This window comes from Bufo bufo, chromosome 3 (genome assembly GCF_905171765.1).
Source record: "Bufo bufo chromosome 3, aBufBuf1.1, whole genome shotgun sequence".
NCBI lineage: Eukaryota > Metazoa > Chordata > Amphibia > Anura > Bufonidae > Bufo > Bufo bufo.
In genome coordinates this window covers 550,700,589-550,726,207 of record NC_053391.1, presented here as the reverse complement: position 1 = coordinate 550,726,207, position 25,619 = coordinate 550,700,589, and the positions used below count along the sequence as shown (strand labels likewise).

The window sequence follows — 25,619 nt, the reverse complement described above, 5'->3', positions numbered from 1 at the left end:
TATCTTTTGGAATTATGGACAAAAAAGTTCAACCTTGCTTTCATCAGACCATAACACCCTTTTCCCACATGCTTTTGGGGAGACTTCAGATTTGTTTATGCAAAATGTAGCCTGGCTTGGATGTTTTTCTTCGTAAGAAAAGGCTTTCATCTTGCCACTCTACCCCATAGCCCAGACATATGAAGAATACTGTACTGGGTGGGTTCTAGGCTCCCTGCGGCAGCACCACCCAGGTATACTGCTTACCCTCATGTGTGAAGGCAAACAAATACTACTGTCTGGATATAGTGGTACCGAAATAAAGCATTTGTTAAATCAATCACCGTGGAGTGGGTTTAGGGTACTTTCACACTTGCGGCAGAGTGATCCGGCAATCTGCATGCAAACGGACAGCATTTATAGACGGATCCGGATGCGAATCCGTCTCACAAATGCATTGCAAGAACGGATCCGTCTGTCCATTTGTCATACGGACAAACAGATACGTTTCTATTTTTTTCACATTTTTAGGGTCCATTCACACGTCCGTTGTTTCTTTCCTGATCTGTTCCGTTTTTTGCGGAACAGATCTGGACCAGTTCTGTACCCATTCATTTTCAATGGGTCCTGAAAAAAATCGGACAGCTCATGTCTGATTTTTTTTTAAGGACCCATTGAAAATGAATGGGTACAGAACTGGTCCAGATCTGTTCCGCAAAAAACGGAACAGATCAGGAAAGAAACAACGGACGTGTGAATGGACCCTTAAAGGTCTGTGCATGCGCAGACCTGAAGGCCGGATCCGGCATTGCGGTATTTCGATGCCGGATCCGGCACTAATACATTTCAATATAAATTTATGCCGAATCCGGCATTCCAGGAATTGTTCCGGAATTTTTGACGGAGATAAAACCGCAGCATGCTGCGGTATTATCTTCGTCCTGAAAAGTCAAAAAGACTGAACTGAGGACATCCTGAACGGATTGCTCTCCAGTGAGAATGCATTAGGATGAAACTGATCAGTTCTTTTCTGGTATAGAGCCCCTAGGATGGAACTCTATGCCGGAAAAGAAAAACGCTAGTGTGAAAGTAACCTACTTTTCTCACTTTTCTTATTCACAAGGTATAAAATAAAGTGTTAAAAGGGGGATACAATCTCTCCTTTTTTTTTTTCAAAACAAAAAGTCTCTACAAACATGGACCAGGGAGTTTTATCACTAACGGCCAAAGTTCCTTGTCATTGAGGGCACCTGTAAGCTTCACAGTGCCGTCCTCCTGATATGAGATGCTAGCATGTACTTTTGCAAGCAAGTCTGTACCCAGGAAGCAACAAGGGGCATTATCGCTGACGGCAAACGGGCAAGCACTTTTTCGGTTAAGGGCAAATCTAATACGGATGGGTTCTGTTAAAAAGGGGAGTGTACTACTTTCCCATCCACTTCTACCCAAAGACTGGTGTCCTTAGAGATTAAGTCAGGGGAGGACATGTTTGCTGTGCACAACTGTCTTGGCTGCTCCAGTATCAATCAAAAACGGACTACTTCTATATGACCCAGAGTGAGGGATATCATTGGGGCTGGACTTGAATCAGTACTGGATTGCCTGTTTCCTAATCTTGGTCTAACTTTTCCCCCTCACCTGTCTTTGTGTCGTCCTCATGACAAAAACATGGGTGTCTGTGGGGACGTACAGTGATCCAGGCATGGTCATCACAGAATACAATCTTATTGTGTAGTGTGGACGAGGAGTACCACACACAGCACAACTCTCTCTGTCTCTTCTGGGTCCCACAGACTCTGCAGGTCCATCTCCCAAGACCATTATAGGTTGGCAAACTTACTTTTCTTTACATCAATGAGGCGTTTGGCATCAGGGCTGGGGCAACGCCCAAGGAACACTACCTGTGGTTGGCACCACTGAAGCACCAATGCTGTTTGATGTTACACTGCTATTTGGTTTACTGAAGTACCCAGCTTTTCCTAATGTGGAATTTAATAGACTGAAACACAGGACTTCATATCTTTCATGGGGGTGTCTTGTAACTCTGGATGGGCACAAGGGCTGTCGTTGTCTGTGACGTCCACCCTGTCCTCCTCCCTCCCCTCTAAGTCATCTAAGTCCAACCCTTCCAGTCAGACGGTGTGATCCTCCCTCTTTTAGTCAGTCTATTTTCAGATGTTCATGAGGACAAATCTCTGGTGTTAGCAGAACATATAACATATAACAAATAACTACAAACATCGAAACAAACAGATCTGACAATACAGACATGAACACATGAAGCATAAGAAACATTTTATTGACTTCTTCAATATAAAAAAAATGTAGAGCTCAATAAACACTTTTGGCACCAATAAAAACACAAAAGCTTCCAAGAAAAATAAAATAAAAATCCCCAATGCGCATATTATATAAAAACAAATATCGTACTCCATACACATTCACATTTTCATTTGCTGCAGCCATCATCTATTCATTTTCACAAACATCTCATAACCACGCCATTATGTGAAGTATGCACACACAGCTCTGCTAAGCATCCATCAGTATTCACACATACTCAACTCAACTACAACTCAAAGCCACACCCCCTTAGATTACACTGAATCATTTATGGCTTCCATCCCAGCCACACAGTTTTGTTTGTTTTATCATAAAACTTGCAGCACAAACAAACACAGCTTTCCTGGAAACAGATAGACACACCACCCCCAGAATTGCTGATGATCTCTGTTGCAGTTCTGCTGTTATTTCCAACGCTTTCTGGTCTCACTCTGTGATTAATCAAAATCTTATAACAAGACAGCATACAAGTTATAATCATACAATAATTTGTTTAACCAAAATTATCTTACATGCCACATGGTCTGAATTGGTGTTGCACATACAGTACAGACCAAAAGTTTGGACACACCTTCTCATTCAAAGAGTTTTCTTTATTTTCATGACTATGAAAATTGTAGATTCACACTGAAGGCATCAAAACTATGAATTAACACATGTGGAATTATATACATAACAAACAAGTGTGAAACAACTGAAAATATGTCATATTCTAGGTTCTTCAAAGTAGCCACCTTTTGCTTTGATTACTGCTTTGCACACTCTTGGCATTCTCTTGATGAGCTTCAAGAGGTAGACCCCTGAAATGGTTTTCACTTCACAGGTGTGCCCTGTCAGGTTTAATAAGTGGGATTTCTTGCCTTATAAATGGGGTTGGGACCATCAGTTGTGTTGAGGAGAAGTCAGGTGGATACACAGCTGATAGTCCTACTGAATAGACTGTTAGAATTTGTATTATGGCAAGAAAAAAGCAGCTAAGTAAAGAAAAACGAGTGGCCATCATTACTTTAAGAAATGAAGGTCAGTCAGTCAGCCGAAAAATTGGGAAAACTTTGAAAGTAAGGGCTATTTGACCATGAAGGAGAGTGATGGGGTGCTGCGCCAGATTACCTGGCCTCCACAGTCACCGGACCTGAACCCAATCGAGATGGTTTGGGTGAGCTGGACCGCAGAGTGAAGGCAAAAGGGCCAACAAGTGCTAAGCATCTCTGGGAACTCCTTCAAGACTGTTGGAAGACCATTTCAGGGGACTACCTCTTGAAGCTCATCAAGAGAATGCCAAGAGTGTGCAAAGCAGTAATCAAAGCAAAAGGTGGCTACTTTGAAGAACCTAGAATATGACATATTTTCAGTTGTTTCACACTTGTTTGTTATGTATATAATTCCACATGTGTTAATTCATAGTTATGATGCCTTCATAGTCATGAAAATAAAGAAAACTCTTTGAATGAGAAGGTGTGTCCAAACTTTTGGTCTGTACTGTATGTGAATCATCTACCTAAATAATTGGCTCAAGCATTCTTCTACAGTCTATACATCATCCTGTGGGAGAAGTGAGGGCCTATTGCAGCTTCGATCCCCCTCCGTTTTCGCTTCAGTGTTGGACAAATAGACAGCTTGAAGCAAAGGGGGAGGGGAGGCAGTTGAGATAAGGAACAAGCAACTACATAAGAAAATCAATCTAGTTACATGAAAGAAAGATATTCATACATCTCTATCACCAGTCCTCTATTATTCCTACTGGACTTTTAGATAAATGTAAACCACTGTACAGGATAAATACGTTTGTATTTTAATAGTTCAGAAATTTTGGCATGTGGTGATGCAAATCATCTTTATTGTTTATTTTTATTACGGGGAAAAAGCATTTTTAAAAACTTTTTTTTTTACACTAAAATTAAGTCTTCTCAGGGGACTTGAATATGCAACTGTTACATCACTTGTTCCATAAACTTCAATGAATTACCACTGCAACCAATTACGATCCTATAGGAGCTACTGCTGTGGTAGCTGCGGATGCTTCAAAAGGACTGAGGCTACCACATCGACAACCAATGGCGTCCCTGTTCTCAGTGAAGGGATGCCGTTCTGGCTCTGGGAGCACAGTGCTCCTGGGAAAACGCCTCTCAGATGCAGTGGTCGCAATTCACCACCGCATCTAAGGAGTTACAAGTCTGTAATCGGTTTTAATGCTAATCACAGACATAAGCCCCGGGTGTCTGCTGTTTAAAACAACAGAAACCTCGTGGGTATGGCACCCGCTGCACTAGAGGAAGTGCCATCTTTGAAGACCTGCTGAGGTCAGGAATGGGTTAAAGAGGTGACAATGAGTGACATTTTGAGAAATGTATCACAAATTATGGTAATGTTAGCTCCAGCAAAACTTCAGAAATACTGTACATCTAACATTGCCCCCATAGTCATTTTATATCCCATGTGACATTTTTGATACAGAAATACCATGATATGTATATGTAAAGGAAACAGTAATCTACATGTTTGGAACAGGCACTTTCATTATTTTAAGTAATTATGAACCCTGTCTTTGAAACAAGTCTTGTACATTAGGTTTGATTCTGGTTAGTTTTGCCTGTAAACACAGATAACTAAATGTACTTTTGTTAAGTTGTATTAAAAAATTTGATTTTTCAATTGCAGTCTCGACTTGCAAATAAAGTTGCAGATCACATAAAGTTAAAAAACAGAAGCAGATATGTATCAGGCACAGGAGCAGACACTATATGTAAGTGACTCCAATTCCACACAAAACTATTTGCCAGCTGCCTATAGAGTGATGTGATTTTAGGGACTATGATGGCCTGCAAAAGTGATAGGATACATTGCAACCATAGTGGTAACTATATATGATGATGATCTCCAATATTGCTAGAAGATTGCTTTGTAAATTATCTCTCTTTCCCAAAAAAAGAAAATAAACCTGGGCCTTTGGTGCCACCAGACGTAAGGTGGCTATCCCATAAATCAGTGTTTGACTTTTTAAACACAATACAACAGCACTCTGCAAACCAAATAAAGTACAATAATGCCATAGTAATAGAAAGTATTTTGGTGCTAATTCTATGCTTATTTAGTAAATTTGAGATTCCTGGCAAATACATTTTGTAAAGACTCACCAAATGTTTGAACACACACATATAATGTAAAGACATAATTTAATTAATAGAGATTCATAGTTTATTCATAGAAATTCATGCAAAACATAATACATAACATCATTAAAAATAGCAGCAATACATGAGGTACTGTGACAAAAAGTATTCCCCTACCGTCAACCGAGTCACATATTTATAAATTGGCACCGGGTATACAGTACGCTAGATAAACGAATTGACCAAAAATGTCAATATTTGTGTCACCCATACATTTAGTCACCCTGGTCCTATCTCAAAGTACTATATGCCCCAATATAATTCATCTCCATATCCGACAACAAATAAACTGCTAATGCAAAATAGTCCCTAAATAGGGCTCAGAATAATTGGTGTTGGATATGAAAAACATAATAAACAAACATAAACCGGTGGCAAGAAAATGACATACAGACCCAGGACCTGGAGGGAACACTAACCCCGATGCGCGTTTTCCCTCGCTTCAGGGAGTGCAGGTTCCACATGCATGCTGGGTCCACTCTGCTTTGGAACCTGCACTCCCTGAACTTTATGGTGGCCGTTATGGCACATAACAGGTAGCATTTAGTGTTGGGTTCCTGTCTTACAGAGATCGCCTTGACGTGTGGCAGATGGGCCCAAATTATTTTGTACAAATTGTATTTGCCAAGAATCTCAAATTTACAAAATAAGCGTAGCATTAGCACCAGAATATTTTCTATTACTATGGCATTATTGTACTTTATTTGGTTTGCAGAGTGCTGTTGCATTGTGTTTTTTTCTTTGTGTTTCTAGCCATGGCAGCGCGCACCTGCGCAGTGGGATGTGCGGACTGATCCCCCTTTTTCTTTGACTTTTTAAACAGGCCTCGAGACATAGTTTAGGATTATAGCCAAGCCAGTATCTCATTTGCAGACAGCTGTTGACTTCCCCTCTTCAGTACTTTCCACATCTGTATGTCAGTTCGCAAACAATAGAACATGTCCTATTCTCGTCCGCAAACGCAGACCACGGACCCATTGAAATCAATGGATCATCTACACTGATGCAATATAGACATCATCCATATTTTGCAGAATGCCTCTTTAGCTGGGTGAGAGGCCTTTGCTGGGGATCCGGAGGGTACTGTTCCTCCTTGTGGACAGAGCCTAGTAGGAGTGAAGAGTCTTATAGAATATTTCTAGGTTGTGTATGAGGCAGGAGTTGGAACCTAACTTTATAAATTGCATCATGGGAATTAGGGGCACAGTACTCTTTGCCCCCACATTACAGTCCATTTAAAGGGGTTATCCAACAGTATAACACCCCCACAATGCATAGACCCCTCCTATGGAAGATACTTACCCGATCCGAACACTCGTGTCACTCCGGATCCCTGCGCGGCTGTCAGTGCATCTCTCCATCGCACGGATCAAAACAAACAAATCACATGGTTGGGTGTGCAGCCAAAAGTAGGCTGCACCTTCCCGTCGCCGGATGTTTTGATCCACGTGACAGGGAGATGCAGCGGTGGCCATGTAGGGATCCAGAGGGATGCGGGTGTCAGGGACCAGGTAAGTATCTTTCATAGGAGGGGCTCGGGAATTGTTGGGGGGCGTTTATACTGTTGGATAACCCCACTAAGTAGCCATGTAGTCTGTATGGGGTACTTCATGATTTCATGTAATCACCTCTCGTGATGAAATGAGATGACGATTGTATCTGTTACGTTTTTGCAGATCTGGCTCCAGGAGGATCGGATGATTGGGCCTATGATTTGGGTATTAAGTATTCTTTTACTTTTGAACTTCGTGATAAAGGCACCTACGGATTTCTACTACCTCCTAATTTGATCAAACCAACGTGCAGTGAAGCTCTGACTGGAATCAAAATTATAGCTGCACATATTGTGAAAAATATGTAATCCAATAAAAAAATCTAATTCTTGTTACTCGACATAACAATGCATACAATAAAGCATAAACCAGTGCATTTTATATCTGTAATGATCACCATCAGTCCTTTGTGTCAATATATCTTACAGGAATAAAATCATTTACTATATTAGCATAAGAGGTTGAGATAAATCCTTTAATGCGACGTAATGTGATGTGGAAGCTTGCAAAACCTGAAAAGAGGATGAAAATGATCATATTATTCATTTACATTGCTCCAGCATATTCCGCAGCGCTGTACAAAGATCATCATGACTCATGTCGGTTTAGGGCTCACAATCTAAATACCAAATTAACCCATCAGTAAGGTTTTTTTTGCAGTGTGGAAGGAAACCAAGACAAGCATAGGGAGAACCTATAAACCCCATGTAGAGGTTGCCCTTTGTCAGATTGGAATCCAGGACTCCAGTGTTACAAGACGACAGTGCTATTCACTGGGCTACTATTAACGGGGTTGTCCATAAGCACAGGATAGCTGTGCCCTGTGTGAATAATGCAGATGCATGACCATCGATTGATTAAGGCCTCTTTCACACGGACGTGTGCGCCCCATTGCCGTATTGCGGACTGCCCGTGTGAAAGAGGCCTTACTGTGTGTGGTACTGCTGAGTACGGCGCTCGGCCATCTCCGGCAGTCACACAGAAGTGAATGGAGCGGTGATCACCTATGTGCATGACCACTACATTCACAGAGGGGACGGGGTTTTTATTAACGGCTATTCTGTAGATAGGTGGTAAATGTTATTTGTGGGTCACCCCTTTAACCCCTTAGGGACGCATCACGTACCGGTACGGCATGTTTCCCGAGTCCTTAAGGACCCATGACGTACCGGTACGTCATTAGTTTAAAATGAGATTGCTGAGCTGCGGGGGTTAATCGGAACAGGATGCCCGCTGAAATCATTCAGCGGGCATCCTGTCACAACGCCGGGGGGGGGGGGGGGTCATATGACCCCCCCGTATCAGCGATCGCAGCAAACCGCAGGTTTGATCCCGCGGGGATCAAACTTCAAAATGCCCCAAATAAAGTTTTTTTCACCCCCCCCTGCACCCCTGAATAATTTTATGCCGGCGGGTAGTGCAGGGGGGGTTTTGCAGGCAGTGTGGGAGGGGGGCGGTAGGCGGGATCGCGATCCCCTGCCCGCCTCCTCTTGAATATTCATTGGCGTCCACTGGTATACCAGAATGTCAGCACATTGCTGACACTCTGGTATAAACGGCTGACATCCGTGCTGTGATGTCAACCGTTTAACCCTTTCCATACAGCGGTCCGTACGGACCGCTGTATGGAAAAGGTTAACAGTAAGAGGGGGCTCCCTCCCTCTCCCATCGGGGGGCTGCTGTGCCTTTGCAGGGCTACGAAACTGATATATGGATGCATCTTTTGTGGCCCCTTTAAAGTGAATGGGTCCACATCCAATCCGCAAAAAATGTAGATCGGATGCTGATAAAAACAATGGACACTACCGTAATCAAGATCCATATGGAGCTGTAATAAGGCAACAATATGGTGCCTCATTACAGCACATAGAGTGCCGATAGCTCCGAATTACAGAACTGTACGGACTCTACGTGCTATTGCACAGGCTCCTTCATGAGGCGTTAAGATCCCTCTGCTAGCTCTATATTTTCGGATGTGCATTCATTTACATTGGGCTGTACTGGTATGTGGGGGATCTCTACCTTTCGTTGGGGTGCACACAGATTTCACTGCTTGAAGTAAAATATCGACATAATGGATATAAATTAATAATTTAGAGCACATTCAGTTCACAAGTAATACTAAGCGCGCACCATAATTTGCAACTTTTACATCACTTGATAGATGTTCCTGAATGACTTTAATGTAAAAAATTTGGCTATGTGCACATGGTACTTTTTTTTTTTTCAACAACTGGTGTGAAAACCACTTGAGAATGTGTCTTTCAAACAGATTTGATGGCGCTTTTCCATGCCGCGCAAAGTCCTGAACGCGCATGTGCCATGATGACTACTTCCTGGCCAGTATAGTACAGAGCCGCGAACGTGCACGCCGGCTCTGTACTATACAGGCCAGGAATAAGTCACCATGGTGCATGCGCTGCGACATGCGCGTTGAAGACAGCGTGCGGCGCGGCCGGGAGAAGACGTCAATCAAGCTGACTGAGCCCGCCCAGCCGAAGCCAGGAAGTGAACGTTTGGCTCGCCGCAGGCAAGTATGAAAACTGTTAATGGGAATACCCCTTTAAGTTTGTGGGTGCAATGTGAAAAAATGGGGATAAGTTCAAGAGGTAGGAATACATTTTCAAGGCACTGTATAAGGGTCTGATGGGACAGTATTTTTCACTGTGGTATTGCTGACAATGCCTACTTGTGTTGCCCTGCCTTTTGTCAATTTGGACCCCCCTATAACATGGGGCCACTTTTAGTTTTTTTTTTTCCAGGGCCACTTTAAGTTCCTGGCCTGCCCCTGCAAGTTCCACCCTTGAAGACTGCTTATACATAGGATGAATCTAAATGGAATTAGAAAAACATTTCCTTTCGTAGGCATCATGCACATGACTGTGTCCGTATTGCGGCCCGCAGACCACTGATCTGCAAAATACCGACACCTTACATGTGCAATACGCATTTTTCTCACTCTCATTATTAGAAATGACTATTCTTATCCCCAATACGGACAGAGTGCATTGTCAGCCCTTTATCTATACAGATATGCCAGCTGGTCCACTGTGGGCCTGAAATACTTTCTGAGAACTCACACATCTGATTTGTTGCACAGATTTCTGTGAAAGTCCCATATATCACAGTGGGGCTTGCAAAAAAACACCATCAAAACAAACCCATTTAGATTAACCCCTTCCAGCAAAAGCCAGTTTGGACCAAATGCTCAATTTTTCAAATCTAACGTGTCACTTTATATTGTACCCCTAGAAAGGAAAGCCCAAAAAGTGACCCTATTTTGGAAACTACACCCCTCATGGAACTGATTGAGGGATGCAGTGACTGCTTTCACCCAACAAACGTTTTATAGAATTTAAAAACACGTCGCTGAAAAAATGAAAAATTACATTTTATTTCCAATAAAATGTCGCTTTAGCCCCAAATTAGCCATTTTCAAAAGGTGTGACACAAGAAAAAGCACCCCACAATTTGTTATGCATTTTTCCTGAATACGGCAGCATCCCATCTGTGGTTGTAAACTGCTGTTTGGGGACACGGCAGAGCTCAGAAGGGAAGGGGTGGCATCTGGATTTTCTAACATGGAAGTATGAAATAGTTTTTAGGGGCCATAACATTTTTATTTATTGACTGAGCTGTGTGAGGACCAAATTTATATAAGTTTTTTATGTTTTACTAATTTTGCAGCAGAAAATCAATAAAATAATAAACTTTTTAAATAATTTTTTTTATAAAAAATAAGTTATATTTTGCATCACCATATACCAACATAATTACCGTAACATTTGTATTTTTTCACCAATTAGACTGTGTGAGGGCTTCTTTTTTGCAGAACAGGCTGTCGTTATTATTGGTAACATTTTGGAGTACATATGACTTTTTGATCACTTTTATACCATTTTGCAGTAGGTGAGGTGGGCAAGATTTGCAACTCTGCCAGTATTTTTTATTTTTAATGGAGTTCCGCTTGCGGTATACATGATATGATAGCTTTGTACTACGGGTTGATACGGTTATGGCGATAACAAATTTATTTAGTTTTTTTTCATGTTTTACTACTTTTGCTAAAAATAAGTTACCGGTATATTTTGCATTGTCATACACTAACATCCATAACATTTTTATTTTTTAGCAAACATGTAGCTGTTTTTAGTGGAACAGGCTGTAGTTATTATTGGTACAACTTTGGCATACTTATGACGTTTTGATCGCTTTTTATAAAATTTTTGGGGCCGGTAAGATGACGAAAACAGCAATTCCAACACTGTTTTTGAATTATGTTTTTTTTTTACAGAGATTACCACGCGGGATAAGCAATGTGATCCTTTTATAGATCAGGTCGTTACGGATGCGGCGATACTAAAGTGTATTTTATTTTTTAATTTTTTATGAAATATAAATGAGCCGATATGGGAAAAGGCAATTTTTTTTTATTGAAATTTTTATATATATATTTTTTTAGATACATTTTGCTTTTTTTTACCCCTTTTTTTTTTTTTTTTCAAAGCCCCACTTGGATCTTGGATCAGTGGGGATGATGGCTGTACTATACTTTGCAATACTCATATTTCACTGACATTCACCCTGATCAGGACCCTGCCTACAGCAGGGCCTGTCAGGGAGCCTTGGTTCCATGGCAAGCCTGGATGTCTTTGTAAGGCATCCGGTTGCCATCGTAACCATCAGGATGCTGCCATAGCAGCGCAGGGTCCCGATGGGGGAGAGAAGGAGCTCCCTCCCTCTGTTAACCCCATAGAAGCCGCGGTGGCTACTCACAACCTCCGGTAAGAGTTCGGGCGTAACTGTATGCCCAATTGCAGAAACCATCCTGCAATCTGGACGTACAGTTACGCCCACATGCGGGAAGGGGTTAATGGAACTTATTTTCAGTTGCAGAAATTTCTGCAACAAGTTACATGGGAATACACATGACTGTGCTCGGTCTGGGAAACACGCTCCTGTGTGTCTGCCTCACGTCCCGGACCGACAGCATCTCCCCTGAACCAAACTGACTGCATCATAGTCATTTATGATACAGCCCGTACCTATTAGATCACGGGTCTATTGTACTGTACTGACATTATCCATGTGGGTACAGTACAATAGAACCGCTATCTGGGGATACGTCATTATCAATTCCTGGATAACCCCTTTAAAGGGAACCTGTCACCTGGATTTTGTGTATAGAGCTGAGGACATGGGTTGCTAGATGGCCGCTAGCACATCCACAATACCCAGTCCCCATAGCTCTGTGTGCTTTTATTGTGTAAAAAAACAACGATTTGATACATATGCAAATTAACCTGAGAGGAGTCCTGTCCCCGAGATGAGTCAGGGACAGGACTCATCGCAGGTTAATTTGCATATGTATCAAATCGTTGTTTTTTTTTTATACAATAAAAGCACACAGAGCTATGGGGACAGGATATTGCGGATGTGCTAGCAACCCATGTCCTCATCTGTATACACAAAATCCCAGTGACAGGTTCATTTTAACAAAACTTAATTTACATACCGTGAATACAATACAGGTGGCCCCATCTGATGCAAATTTTATTCATTGTATTGTCAGGGTTGAAGTCCACTGCAAAATCTGCATTTTAAAGGGGCTTTCTCAGCTCATGATATTAATGACCTATCCTCAGGATAGGTCATCAATATCTGATCACTGGGGGCCAGATACCCCACACCCATTCAATCCGGTGTTCACTGCAGCCTCTGGCGCCAGAACTAGCATGGAATGGAACAAAAACACAGCTTTCATTCGCACTGGCGTTAGGGTATTCCACTATAGGTTCAGTTATAACAGAGTTATAATGGAATTCTCAGACTAAATGCAAAACTGAAGCCTTTAAGAGGCATTCCGTTTTGATCCGTCAAAATAGAAGTCTATGGCATTCAAGTCCGAGAATTCTGTTCTAAACAGAACCTATAACACAGGCATCCTCAAACTGCGGCCCTCCAGCTGTTGCAACACTACAACTCCCAGCATGCCCGAACAGCCTACAGGTATCAGCCTACAGCAGGGCATTGTGGGAGTTGTACTTTTACAACAGCTGGAGGGCCGCAGTTTGAGGATGCCTGCTATAACGGAATGCCCCAACGCTGTGATGGCGAACCTCCGGCACTCCAGCTGTGGTAAAACTACAACTCCCAATATGTACACTTGCTTAGCTGTTTTCAGAACTTCATAGAAATGAATGGAGCATGCTGGGAGTCGTAGTTTCACCACAGCTGGAGGTTAGCCATCACTGCCCTAACGCAAGTGCGTACCCTTCCCTTACTCAGCACGGCGACCACACTTTAAACAGAGTTTTGCTTCCTGCTTCATTCAAAAGCTAGTCATAAGCTGCAGGGAACAGCTGACCCCGATACCTGTAGGGTTTCTGTAAGGTATGGAGAAGTGATTGCCAGTAATGGCTTCAATAAGACGCTACTGGAGGTGCCTTTCAGTTTTCAAATGGCTTTGAGTGGAGGACAATTCCTCATTGAGTATGTTCCAGAAATGTATGGAGGGATGTATTATCACACAGGCAAGGCTTGCATATATGACTGTCTATACTGCATGAAAATCACTTCCACTCTATTGAGAAATACATTGGAGCTATTGTCTAACCTAGCCAGGGCACACCGACTATTGCTTCCACATATAAATACCTTCTTTTACAGCGTTCCTTTATAGAAATGTTTCCTATTAAAGGGTCACTGAGTTTTGGTTATCATAGAGACATATCAAAAGTTTTGATTGGTGGAGGTCTGAGTACTAAGACCCCTACTGATTGCTAGAACGATGCAGGAGATGGGCTCAATGGAAAGTCTATGGGCCGGTGTGGATTCTGTCCTCTGCAGGTAGGAGAGAAAGCACGATATGTGCATGTTTCTCTTTCCTCGTTCTAGCAATCAGTGGGGGTCTCAGCACTCAGACTCCCACCGATCTATGACATATCAAAAGTTTTACCAAAAATTAGTGACCCTTTAAGTGATCCTGACTGTAAGGCCTCTTTCAGACGGGCGTTGCGGGAAAAGGTGCGGGTATGTTGCGGGAACATGTGCTATTTTTCCGCGCGAGTGCAAAACATTGTAATGCGTTTTGCACGCGCGTGAGAAAAATCACGCATGTTTGGTACCCAAACCCGAACTTCTTCACAGAAGTTCGGGCTTGGGATCGGTGTTCTGTAGATTGTATTATTTTCCCTTATAACATGGTTATAAGGGAAAATAATAGCATTCTGAATACAGAATGCATAATACAATAGCGCTGGAGGGGTTAAAAAAAATAAAAAACTATTTAACTCACCTTAATCCACTTGATCGCGCAGCTCGGCATCTCTTCTGTCATTATCTTAGCTGTGTGCAGGAAAAGGATCATCACATGATCCATCACCATGGTAAAAGATCATGTGATGACCGGAGTGACGTCACCACAGGTCCTTTTCCTGCACACAGCTAAGATGAAGACAGAAGAGAAGCAGGGCTGCGCGATCAAGTGGATTAAGGTGAGTTAAATTATTTTTTCTTTTTTTTAACCCCTCCAGCGCTATTGTATTATGCATTCTGTATTCAGAATGCTATTATGTTCCCTTATAACCATGTTATAAGGGAAGATAATAATGAACGGGTCCCCATCCCGATCGTCTCCTAGCAACAGTGCGTGAAAATCGCACCGCATCCGCACTTGCTTGCGGATGCTTGCGATTTTCACGCAGCCCCATTCACTTCTATGGGGCCTGCGTTGCGTGAAAAACGCACAAAATAGAGCATACTGCGATTTTCACACAAAGCACAAGTGATGAGTGAAAATCACCGCTCATGTGAACAGCCCCATAGAAATTAATGGGTCCTGATTCAGTACGGGTGCAATGCGTTCACATCACGCATTGCACCCTCGCGGAATACTCGCCCGTGTGAAAGGGGCCTAAAAGAAACCCCCTTTAACAATCCTTAGGCTTAAAAAGGACCTTTCACCAGTTTTTACTTTATAAAAGCGATACCTCACACTATAGCCCATGTTCCCTAGATGTCATATCGCTAATTTTTTTCATGATATGCTCCTTCGTTGCACCACTGTGCCTCTCGTTCTGTTTAGGTGCCCTGTATGCTAATTAATAGCATCGGAACAGGGAGGAGGAGACATCAGCTTTTCTCAGGGGGCGTTTCTTCTATCTGGCTGTGGCACTGTCCAATCACAGCGCAGCGTGTCACAGCCAGGGAGAAGGTGAGCTGTTTTTTCTCTATGGCTGTGACACGCTCAGCTGTGATTGGACAGCACCACAGCCAGATAGAAGAGACGCCCCCTGAGAAAAGCTGATGTCTCCTCCTCCCTGTTCCGATGCTATTAATTAGCATACAGGGCGCCTAAACAGAACGAGGGGCACAGCGGCGCAACGAAGGAGCATATCATAAAAAAAAAAATTGCAATATGACATCTAGGGAACATGGACTACAGTGTGAGGTATCGGTTTTATAAAGTAAAAACTGGTGAAAGGTCCTCTTTAACCCCTTAAGGACTCAGCCCTATTTCACCTTAAGGACTTGGCCATTTTTTGCAAATCTGACCAGTGTCACTTTAAGTGGTGATAACTTTAAAACGCTTTGACTTATCCAGGCCATTCTCAGACCGTTTTTTCGTCACATATTGTACTTCATGACACTGGCAAAATGAAGTAAAAAAATTTTTTTTTTGCAGAAAAAAATACCAAATTTACCAAACATTTAGAAAAATTTACAAATTTCAAAGTTTCAGTTTCTCTACTTCTGTAATACATAGTAATACCCCCAAAAATTGTGATGACTTTACATTCCCCATATGTCTACTTCATGTTTGAATTATTTTGGGAATGATATTTTATTTTTTGGGGATGTTACAAGGCTTAGAAGTTTAGAAGCAAATCTTGAAATTTTTCAGAAATTTACAAAAACCCAATTTGTAGGGACCACTACAGCTCTGAAGTCACTTTGCGAGGCTTACATGATATAAACCACCCAAAAATGACCCCATTCTATAAACTACACCCCTCAAAGTATTCAAAACTGATTTTACAAACTTTGTTAACCCTTTAGGTGTTGCATTATCACCTACACAGCTCAAAGAGCAACCACACAGAGAGCAATTCTAATTAATTATTTCCTTTATTGGATATCCAAAAACATTAGATGGTATATCAGTTAAAACATATACAAAAACAGCACATACTGGGAACACTACGGTGTTACAATGATTGTATAAAAACAGAGTAAGCTCCAAACCAATAAGGGACTAGTATCCCCCCATACACAATAAAACAGTATCAACTTAGTGGGGCGCATATAGCAATAGTAGCACCCAGAGCATACATACAAGAACACTCCAAACATTTAAGGGAGTGTAAGCCTGGGTGCCGCCCACACCAAGCAGAGACTGCAAAGGGAGAGGGGGGAGAAAACACAGTTTAAAGTGCAAGTGCAATTAGTACCTACTGACCCTGGTCTGAAGCAGCCGCCCGACGATCGTTTCGCTGAATGCTTCCTCTTGGGGCATACTGAACTCCTCCATACTGGTCTCCTATATACTCCTGACATCTAGATTCAACCAATCAAAACACACCTACCCAGCTTTCCATAATTGAGCAGATCAGCTGCTCCTGGCAGCGGGGGGAGTGCCCAACCAATAGTCAGTCATGTTCAGTCACCTGACCTCAAAGTATTGGCACCGCCCACCTACCTCTCCGGACCGTAGCGCAGCACCATTCAATCCTGAGCATCAACCACTATTGTTTTTCTCTTTCTACTATACCTCCGTATCACTCCTTAAAATTATATATTAGATCATAGGTAGCGCTCGGATGATCGCATACCGTCACGTGATCCGCATCATGACTTGGTCTCACAAGCTAGCGGCGCCAGAGACTGACGTCACCCTCTGTACTATCGCCGTACTCCCATGGCATCCTCGTTTCCTAGCAACCGAGTCACGAGGCGGGTCACATGATTGGACCAGCGGCATCTTAGATCTTCAATGTTATTATTACAAACCGCCTACGGAGAAGACTAGGGTCCATAGCTTATAGCATGTAGCATCTCTGCTGTATATATATATATTAGGGATGTCCCGATACCATTTTTTTAAGACTGAGTACGAGTACCGATACTTTTATTTAAGTACTCACCGATACCAATTACCGATACTAATTTTAACAATAAAATACACACACATGTATTTTCTGACCACTGACCAACCAAAAGGCCCAAAAACAGAACTATAACATTCCAAGGAGACATTATACTGTATGGGGGCCACAAAGAGACGTTATACTGTATGGGGCAGCCACAAGGAGATGTTATACTGTATGGGGCAGCCACAAGGAGACGTTACACTGTATGGGGGCAGCCACAAGGAGACGTTACACTGTATGGGGGCAGCCACAAGGAGACGTTATACTGTATGGGGGCCACAAGGAGACATTATACTGTATGGGGGCCACAAGGAGAGGCTATACTGTATGGGGGGCAGCCACAAGGAGACGTTATACTGTATGGGGGCAGCTACAAGGAGACGTTATACTGTATGGGGGCAGCCACAAGGAGACATTATACTGTATGGGGGCAGCCACAAGAAGACATTATACTGAATGGGGCAGCCACAAGGAGACGTTATACTGTATGGGGGCAGCCACAAGGAGACGTTATACTGTATGGGGGCAGCCACAAGGAGACGTTATACTGTATGGGGGCAGCCACAAGGAGACGTTATACTGTATGGGGGCAGCTACAAGGAGACATTATACTGTATGGGGGCAGCTACAAGGAGACGTTATACTGTATGGGGCAGCCACAAGGAGATGTTATACTGTATGGGGGCAGCTACAAGGAGACGTTATACTGTATGGGGGCAGCCACAAGGAGATGTTATACTGTATGGGGCGGCCACAAGGAGAGGTTACACTGTATGGGGGCAGCCACAAGGAGACGTTATACTGTATGGGGGCAGCCACAAGGAGACGTTATACTGTATGGGGGCAGCCACAAGGAGACGTTATACTGTATGGGGGCAGCTACAAGGAGACGTTATACTGTATGGGGCAGCCACAAGGAGATGTTATACTGTATGGGGGCAGCTACAAGGAGACGTTATACTGTATGGGGGCAGCCACAAGGAGATGTTATACTGTATGGGGCGGCCACAAGGAGAGGTTATACTGTATGGGGCGGCCACAAGGAGAGGTTACACTGTATGGGGGCGGCCACAAGGAGACGTTACACTGTATGGGGCGGCCACAAGGAGACGTTATACTGTATGGGGCGGCCACAAGGAGACGTTATACTGTATGGGGCGGCCACAAGGAGACGTTACACTGTATGGGGCGGCCACAAGGAGACGTTATACTGTATGGGACGGCCACAAGGAGACGTTATACTGTATGGGACGGCCACAAGGAGACGTTATACTGTATGGGACGGCCACAAGGAGACGTTATACTGTATGGGGCGGCCACAAGGAGACGTTACACTGTATGGGGCGGCCACAAGGAGACGTTACACTGTATGGGGCGGCCACAAGGAGACGTTATACTGTAAGGAGTCAGGAAAACAATTTTTGAAGCCCCCCCTCCTCAGTATAATAGTCTTGTGGCCATCATACAGTAATGTATATTTCTTCTTGCCCTAATGCCTGCTTTTAGAGATCAATGTGCAGCTTGCAGGCAGAAAGGGAGGGACCAGGGCCATAGAAGACAGACACTATCACCTTTGGAGGGACTCGCTCCTGGCAAACACAGCTCTGCTGCAGTGAATGCAGTGGAGCAGACTGATGTAATTACAATGTATAGGTATTGCAGGGACTCAGAGAATCGTCTGAGAGTTTATTAGTTAAAAGAATCGAATGAGTCAGAGACTGTGTCACCGAGTCCCTGCCAGGCTTCCTGCTCTGCTACATGCACCCTGTACACACCCAGCTCCACTACATGCTATGCTAATAATGCCCCCCCCTTCCCCCGGACGGACTTACAGGGAGCCCAGAGCAGGAGGCCTGGCAGGGACTCGGTGACACGGTCTGTGACTCATTGGATTCTTTTAACTAATAAACTGTCAGACGATTCTGAGTCCCTGCACTACGCTCCCTGTGCTGTGAGTCTTTGATTGGTTGGAGGGCGGGGAGGGGCGGGGCGGAGCTAGCTTCCACTGTCGGCTCCTATTACACTGCCTGCTGCTGCCTCTGAAGCTGTATCAGCTGTGCGAGATGCAGGGGCTGCGGACGGACACATAGAAGCGGTGCACAGGTATCGGCAGTGGTATCGGGGACATTTGCACGAGTACATGTACTCGTGCAAATGCCCGGTATCGGTCCCGATACCGGACATTTGCACGAGTACATGTACTCGTGCAAATGCCCGGTATCGGTCCCGATACCGATACTGGTATCGGGACATCCCTAATATATATTATATTATATATATATATATATATAAAAATAAATAAATATAAATAGTTGGGTATTCTACATGATACATGAAATTGGAGCATATATCTCTACAAGTAATGAAAGTGACCAGTGCACATACAATTTAGTAATATACCTAATTGTGTAAAAATATACAAATTACATTAATTATACAGAACAATTACTACATATCCCGCATAGTGTAACAATTACAATACAATGCTTAAAATGCTTTAGTGTTAATTACATCATGTTAATAAGAACCCCCCCAAAAAGGCAGTGCATATATGATTCTTAAAAATCAATTATTTATCGACCATCATCAGATGTGCAACATGGAGGTATCCCGACACAGGGACCATTGAGTTAATACATAGGATCCAATTGATCACATGTAGACCCATACCTCAGATGACTACTCAGGGTCCAGATGTGTTCCGATACCACCAATTATTAAAGTGCAAGTGTGTAAAAGAAAAATAAGAGTGAAAGGAAGAAAGGAAAGGGGGTGTATGAATTATAAAAGTGCCAGTGCTCCATGAGGGAGAATTATATTGATGGTATCCAAACCCAGCTCGCCCTTTCATGTTTAATCACTATAATCATTTAAAACCCAACCAACATATACCCCATTCCAAAAAACCCTTAATCGTTTCTCTGACTAGGTCTATAAACACAGGGACACTATGTATATATTCAGGAGTTTCCATGGATAGGAAAGGTCCAGACCACCTTAATCTTCTCCACATCTTTTTTTTCTTCTCTTTTTCTCTCTCACACTTTTTCCTGATGCCCTGTATGTTTGATGCTGCAAGTTTTTTCTCATATCAATCCATAGGCCGGAAAAGCTCCATATTCCAAAGTGCATGTTATCCAGACATCCAGAACATACTGGAAGAAACCAGAACCAAAAACAGGAGTACACAGAAGATCAGTATCTATATTAAAACATATAACAGGAAAAAGAACCACCGTGTGGCTGCCTAAATACAGGCAGCCCATCACCGGTGTCAAAGAGAAGAAAGAAACATAAACAAATCACTGCTAAAAGAAATATACGTCATTTCATCAACACATAAATAACAATGATTAAAAATGAACCCATCTTACCTGGTGGTTCTGTGATGATCCAGACTTCGAAGTACAAAACGGGTAATCTAAAGGAATGGAGCATAGCTATTATAGTCATTCAATCCCACAGGGGCCATAGTTTTCAGAGTATATATCCAGCGTGTCTCTCGCTGGGCCAATAGTTTCTTCCAATTCCCACCTCTTTGGGAGATCATTACATGATCAATCCCTCAGAAACGTAGGGCTGATCCGTCACAGGCATGTTCTGCTTTAAAATGCCTTGGTATGGTTGTTAGTAATTGTGTATCAGTTATCTCCTGTGCGGCTTCAATCGCTAGCACATGCTCACGGATCCGTTTTTTAAACTGTCGTGAGGTCATCCCCACATAGATTTTTTCACAGGGACATATGGCCCAGTAGATTACCCCCACTGTTGTGCAATCAATGGGGTGAGTGATTTTATACTCTTTTTTTATGGGACATGTCCCAAAAGATGTCACTTCTGTCCATATTTGTGCATGCAACACATTTACCACAGGATTTGTTTCCCCATCGTGGGCCTTTTGAGCCAAAAGGATTTGGGGGGCGTACTACATAGTGACTCTTCACTAGATGATCCCTCAAGTTTTTCCCTCTTCTGAAGGTAATACTCGGGTGTTCTTTTAATTTGTCCTTCAGACAAGGGTCGAGTTTTAAAATCTCCCAGTGTCTAGTTAATATCTTGGTGATCTCTTTACTCCTGTTATTGAATGTTGTTATAAATCTGACATCCTCCATATTCCCCCCTGGTCTCTTACCTTGCAACAGATTTGAGCGTTTCGATAAACTCGCTCGTCTATATGCCCTTTCAATTGATCTTTCAGTATAGTTGCGGGCCTGAAATCTATGACGTAAGTCTGTTGCTTGATTTTCAAACAGATGGTCTGAGGAACATATCCGTCTGGCCCTCAGGAACTGCCCCACGGGAATATTTTCGATCAGTCTTTTAGGGTGTGCTGAATCGGCCGATAATATGCTGTTAACGGAAGTAGGTTTTCTATATAAATCTGTCACTATTTTGCCATTCTCACCCACACAGATTTTTATATCCAAAAACTCCACCTCCGTTTGACTCGTGATGGAGGTCAGTCGGATGTTTAAGTCATTTCTATTCAGTTGGTTCATGAATGCGTCGAACTCCTCATTGGTGCCCTGCCATATAATCAGCAGATCGTCAATATATCTGCCCCAATATTGCACCTTCTGTGCCAATGATGTTACTTCAGTCTGGAGGATTTCCCTTTCCCACAGCCCCAGGAACAAATTAGCGTATGAGGGAGCACAAGACGCCCCCATCGCTGTCCCCTGGAGCTGTAGGAAATGGAGACCTCCAAACATGAAAAAGTTGTGTGTTAACACAAATTCCAGTAGAGCCATAATAAACTCACGTTTTTTTGCAGGCATATTTGAAGTCTGTAGATAAAAGTTAGTTGCCCTCAGACTGTCTTCGTGTTTTATAGAGGTATATAGCGACTCCACGTCACAGGTGGCCAGGAGCATGTCTGAGTCCAGATGCAGATCTTCAACTTTTCGGAGTACGTCGGTGGTGTCCTTCAAATATGAGGATAACTCTTCAACATAAGGATGCAAATGATATTCAATATATTTACATATTACATCATTTATGCTATTGATTCCTGAGACAATTGGTCTCCCAGGCGGTTGCTGCATATTTTTATGTACCTTCGGTAGAAAATACATTGTTGGAGTTACCGGATGTTCTGTTAGTAAGAAGGACATCTGTTGTCTTGTAATGACACCCTCGTCTACTCCTTTTTCCAGGATGACATTCAGCTCACCCCTAAATTTAAGAGTTGGGTTAAATGTCAGCCTCTTGTAACATCTGTGATCATTCAATTGACGCCAAGCTTCTTTTTCGTATGCAATGCGAGGCCAGATCACTATGTTGCCTCCTTTATCCGCTCCTTTTATGATCACATCGTTCCATGCTTTTAATTCTCTTAATGCTCTCTTTTCACCACTAGTACAGTTGTCATGTTCCCCATCTGCCGAGATTTTTTCTAAATCTCTACAGACAAGTTGGACAAACAATTCAATATTGGGGAACAAAGAAATCGGAGGAAATTTCCCGATTTTGGTTTTAAACGTTTTGGGAACTCACCCATTCGATTATCGGTCTCCTGTTCATCAAGTAACTCCACAAGTGTGGATAGGGCCTCCTGTTCCGCTAGTGATGGAAAGTTTGGATCCTCTCTCTGTTTAAACAATTTCTTTAAAACCAATTTGCGTGCAAATAATTGCACGTCTTTCACTGTAGAGAAAAGATCCAGGTTACTAGATGGTGAAAAAGACAATCCTTTTTTCAGGATATCAATCTGATCTTGTGTCAACACATGTGTGGATAGATTAATTACCTGCTGAGTCGGATACATGCGCCTCTTTCCTACCAAGTTTTGAGGTTCCTCATTTTTCCGTTTCATAAAGCGTTGCGGATATCTTCTGGAACCCTGAGGTCCCATGGATTCGTCCTCACTTCTTGATGTCACTGAGGATACGGAGGTCAATCTGGAGCGACTCCTTATTTCAGTGTTCTTCCACCGTATACTTTGTTGTTTTCAAAATCCGTACGATCCCTCTGTAGTTTTTTGGTTTTCGTCATCTTAATCTGATTTTCCCAAGTCAGAAAAGAGGTGTCTATTTCCTTCTTATATACTTCCCATTCGGTCGTCGACATATTCTGAATCAGATATCTCTCGGTTTCATCAATATCTTTTTCTATTGAGTTAAGTGTCTTATTATTTAACTCAATTATCAGCTGCATTAGAGTAAGAGTTATTGGCAAATGGGGATGAAATTTGAGAATTAAATTTTTTTGCCTAATTTTCCATTTTAACCCATTTTTTCCACTAACAAAGCAAGGGTTAACAGCCAAACAAGACTGTATCTTTATTGCCCTGACTCTGCCGTTTACAGAAACACCCCATATGTGGCCATAAACTATTGTACGGCCACACAGCGGGGCGTAGAGTGAAAGGTGCGCCGTTCGGTTTTTGGAAGGCAGATTTTGCTGGACTGGTTTTTTGACACCATGTCCCATTTGAAGCCCCCTGATGCACCCCTAGAGTAGAAAACTCCATAAAAGTGACCCCATCTAAGAAACTACACCCCTCAAGGTATTCAAAACAGATTTTACAAACTTTGTTAACCCTTTAGGTGTTGCACAAGATTTAATGGAAAATAGAGATACAATTTCAAAATTTCACATTTTTGGCAGATTTTCCATTTTAATATTTTTTTTCCAGTTACAAAGCAAGGGTTAACAGCCAAACAAAACTCATTATTTATGGCCCTGATTCTGTAGTTTACAGAAACACCCCATATGTGGTCATAAACTGCTGTACGGGCACACGGCAGGGCGCAGAAGGAAAGGAATGCCATACGGTTTTTGGAAGGCAGATTTTGCTGGACTGTTTTTTGTCCCATTTGAAGCCCCCCTGATGCACCCCTAGAGTAGAAACTCCAAAAAAGTGACCCCATTTTAGAAACTACGGGATAGGGTGGCAGTTTTGTTGGTACTAGTTTAGGGTACATATGATTTTTGGTTGCTTTATATTACACTTTTTGTGCGGCAAGGTAACAAGAAATAGCTTTTTTGGCACCGTTTTTCCCCCCCGTTATTTACAACATTCATCTGACAGGTTAGATCATGTGGTAATTTTATAGAGCAGGTTGTCACGGACGCGGCGATACCTAATATGTATACAATTTTTTTTATTTATGTAAGTTTTACACAATGATTTCATTTTTAAAACAAAAAAAAGTTTTAGTGTCTCCATAGTCCAAGAGCCATAGTTTTTTCAGTTTTTGTGCGATTATCTTAAGTAGGGTCTCATTTTTTTGAGGGATGAGATGACTGTTTGATTGGCACTATTTTGGGGTGCATATGACTTTTTGATCGCTTGCTATTACACTTTTTGTGATGTAAGGTGACAAAAAATAGCATTTTTTACACCGTTTTTTTTTTTTTTTTTTTTTTTTTACGGTGGTCACCTGAGGGGTTAGCTCATGTGATATTTTTATAGAGCCGGTCGATACGGACGCGGCGATACCTAATATGTATACTTTTTTTTTTTTATTTATGTAAGTTTTACACAATGATTTCATTTTTGAAACAAAAAAATCATGTTTTAGTGTTTCCATAGTCTAAGAGCCATAGTTTTTTCAGTTTTTGGGCGATTATCTTGGGTAGGGTATGATTTTTGCAGGATGAGATGACGGTTTGATTGTTACAATTTTGGCGTACATGCGACTTTTTTGATCACTTTTATTACCTTTTTTGGGAAGTAAGGTGGGCAAAATGTCAATTTCATCATAGTTTTTTTTTTTTATGGCGTTCACCGTTGGGGTAAAGTAACATGATCGTTTTATAGATCAGGTCGTTACAGACGTGGCGATACCAAACAAGTGTAGGGAATTTTATTTTTTTCATTTTTAAATCAGTGATAAATGTGTTTTTTGATTTTTACTTTTTTTTTTGACCCAGACCCACTAAGTTCTTGAAAATCCAGTGGGTCTGATGTCTGTATAATACAGTACAGTACACTATATAGTGTTCTGTACTGTATTTTACTTACACTTTGTCTGAACAGATCTATGCCTTTAGCACAGATCTGTTCAGCACCATGGACAGCAGGATGCCCGAGAAGGCGTCCTGTTGCCATGCGAACCTTCCCCGTCTGCTCAGTTGTGGCCACAACTGCGCAGACGGGGAAGGGTAAGGAGGGGGGCTCCCTCCCTCTGTCACCCCATACTGTCGGGGGGCTTCAAAGGCACAGCAGCCCCCCGATGGGAGAGGGAGGGAGCTCCCGAATGTTAACCTCTGCTTTTCCATACCGCGGTCCGTACGGACTGCGGTATGGAAAGGGTTAAACGGCTGACATCGCATCACAGATGTCAGCCGTTTATATATACCAGGGTGTCAGCAATGTGCTGACACCCTGGTATACCCACTGGCCACCAACGATTATTCAAAGGGAGGCGGGCGGGGGATCGCGATCTCGCCTCCCGCACCGCCTTCAACGCCCCCTG

General features: G+C 42.6%; 1 protein-coding gene across 1 annotated transcript in view; it reads left to right on the top strand.

Moving 5' to 3' along the window:
- Positions 1-7,431, top strand: part of CPB2 (carboxypeptidase B2) — a 123,755-nt gene extending 116,324 nt beyond the window's left edge. Inside the window, exons 11-12 of the mRNA XM_040425445.1 lie at positions 4,981-5,065; positions 7,169-7,431. Coding sequence (XP_040281379.1) covers positions 4,981-5,065; positions 7,169-7,353 — 270 coding nt within the window. The 3' untranslated portion in view covers positions 7,354-7,431. The remainder of the gene's footprint in view (positions 1-4,980; positions 5,066-7,168) is intronic.
- Positions 7,432-25,619: the final 18,188 nt, after the last annotated feature.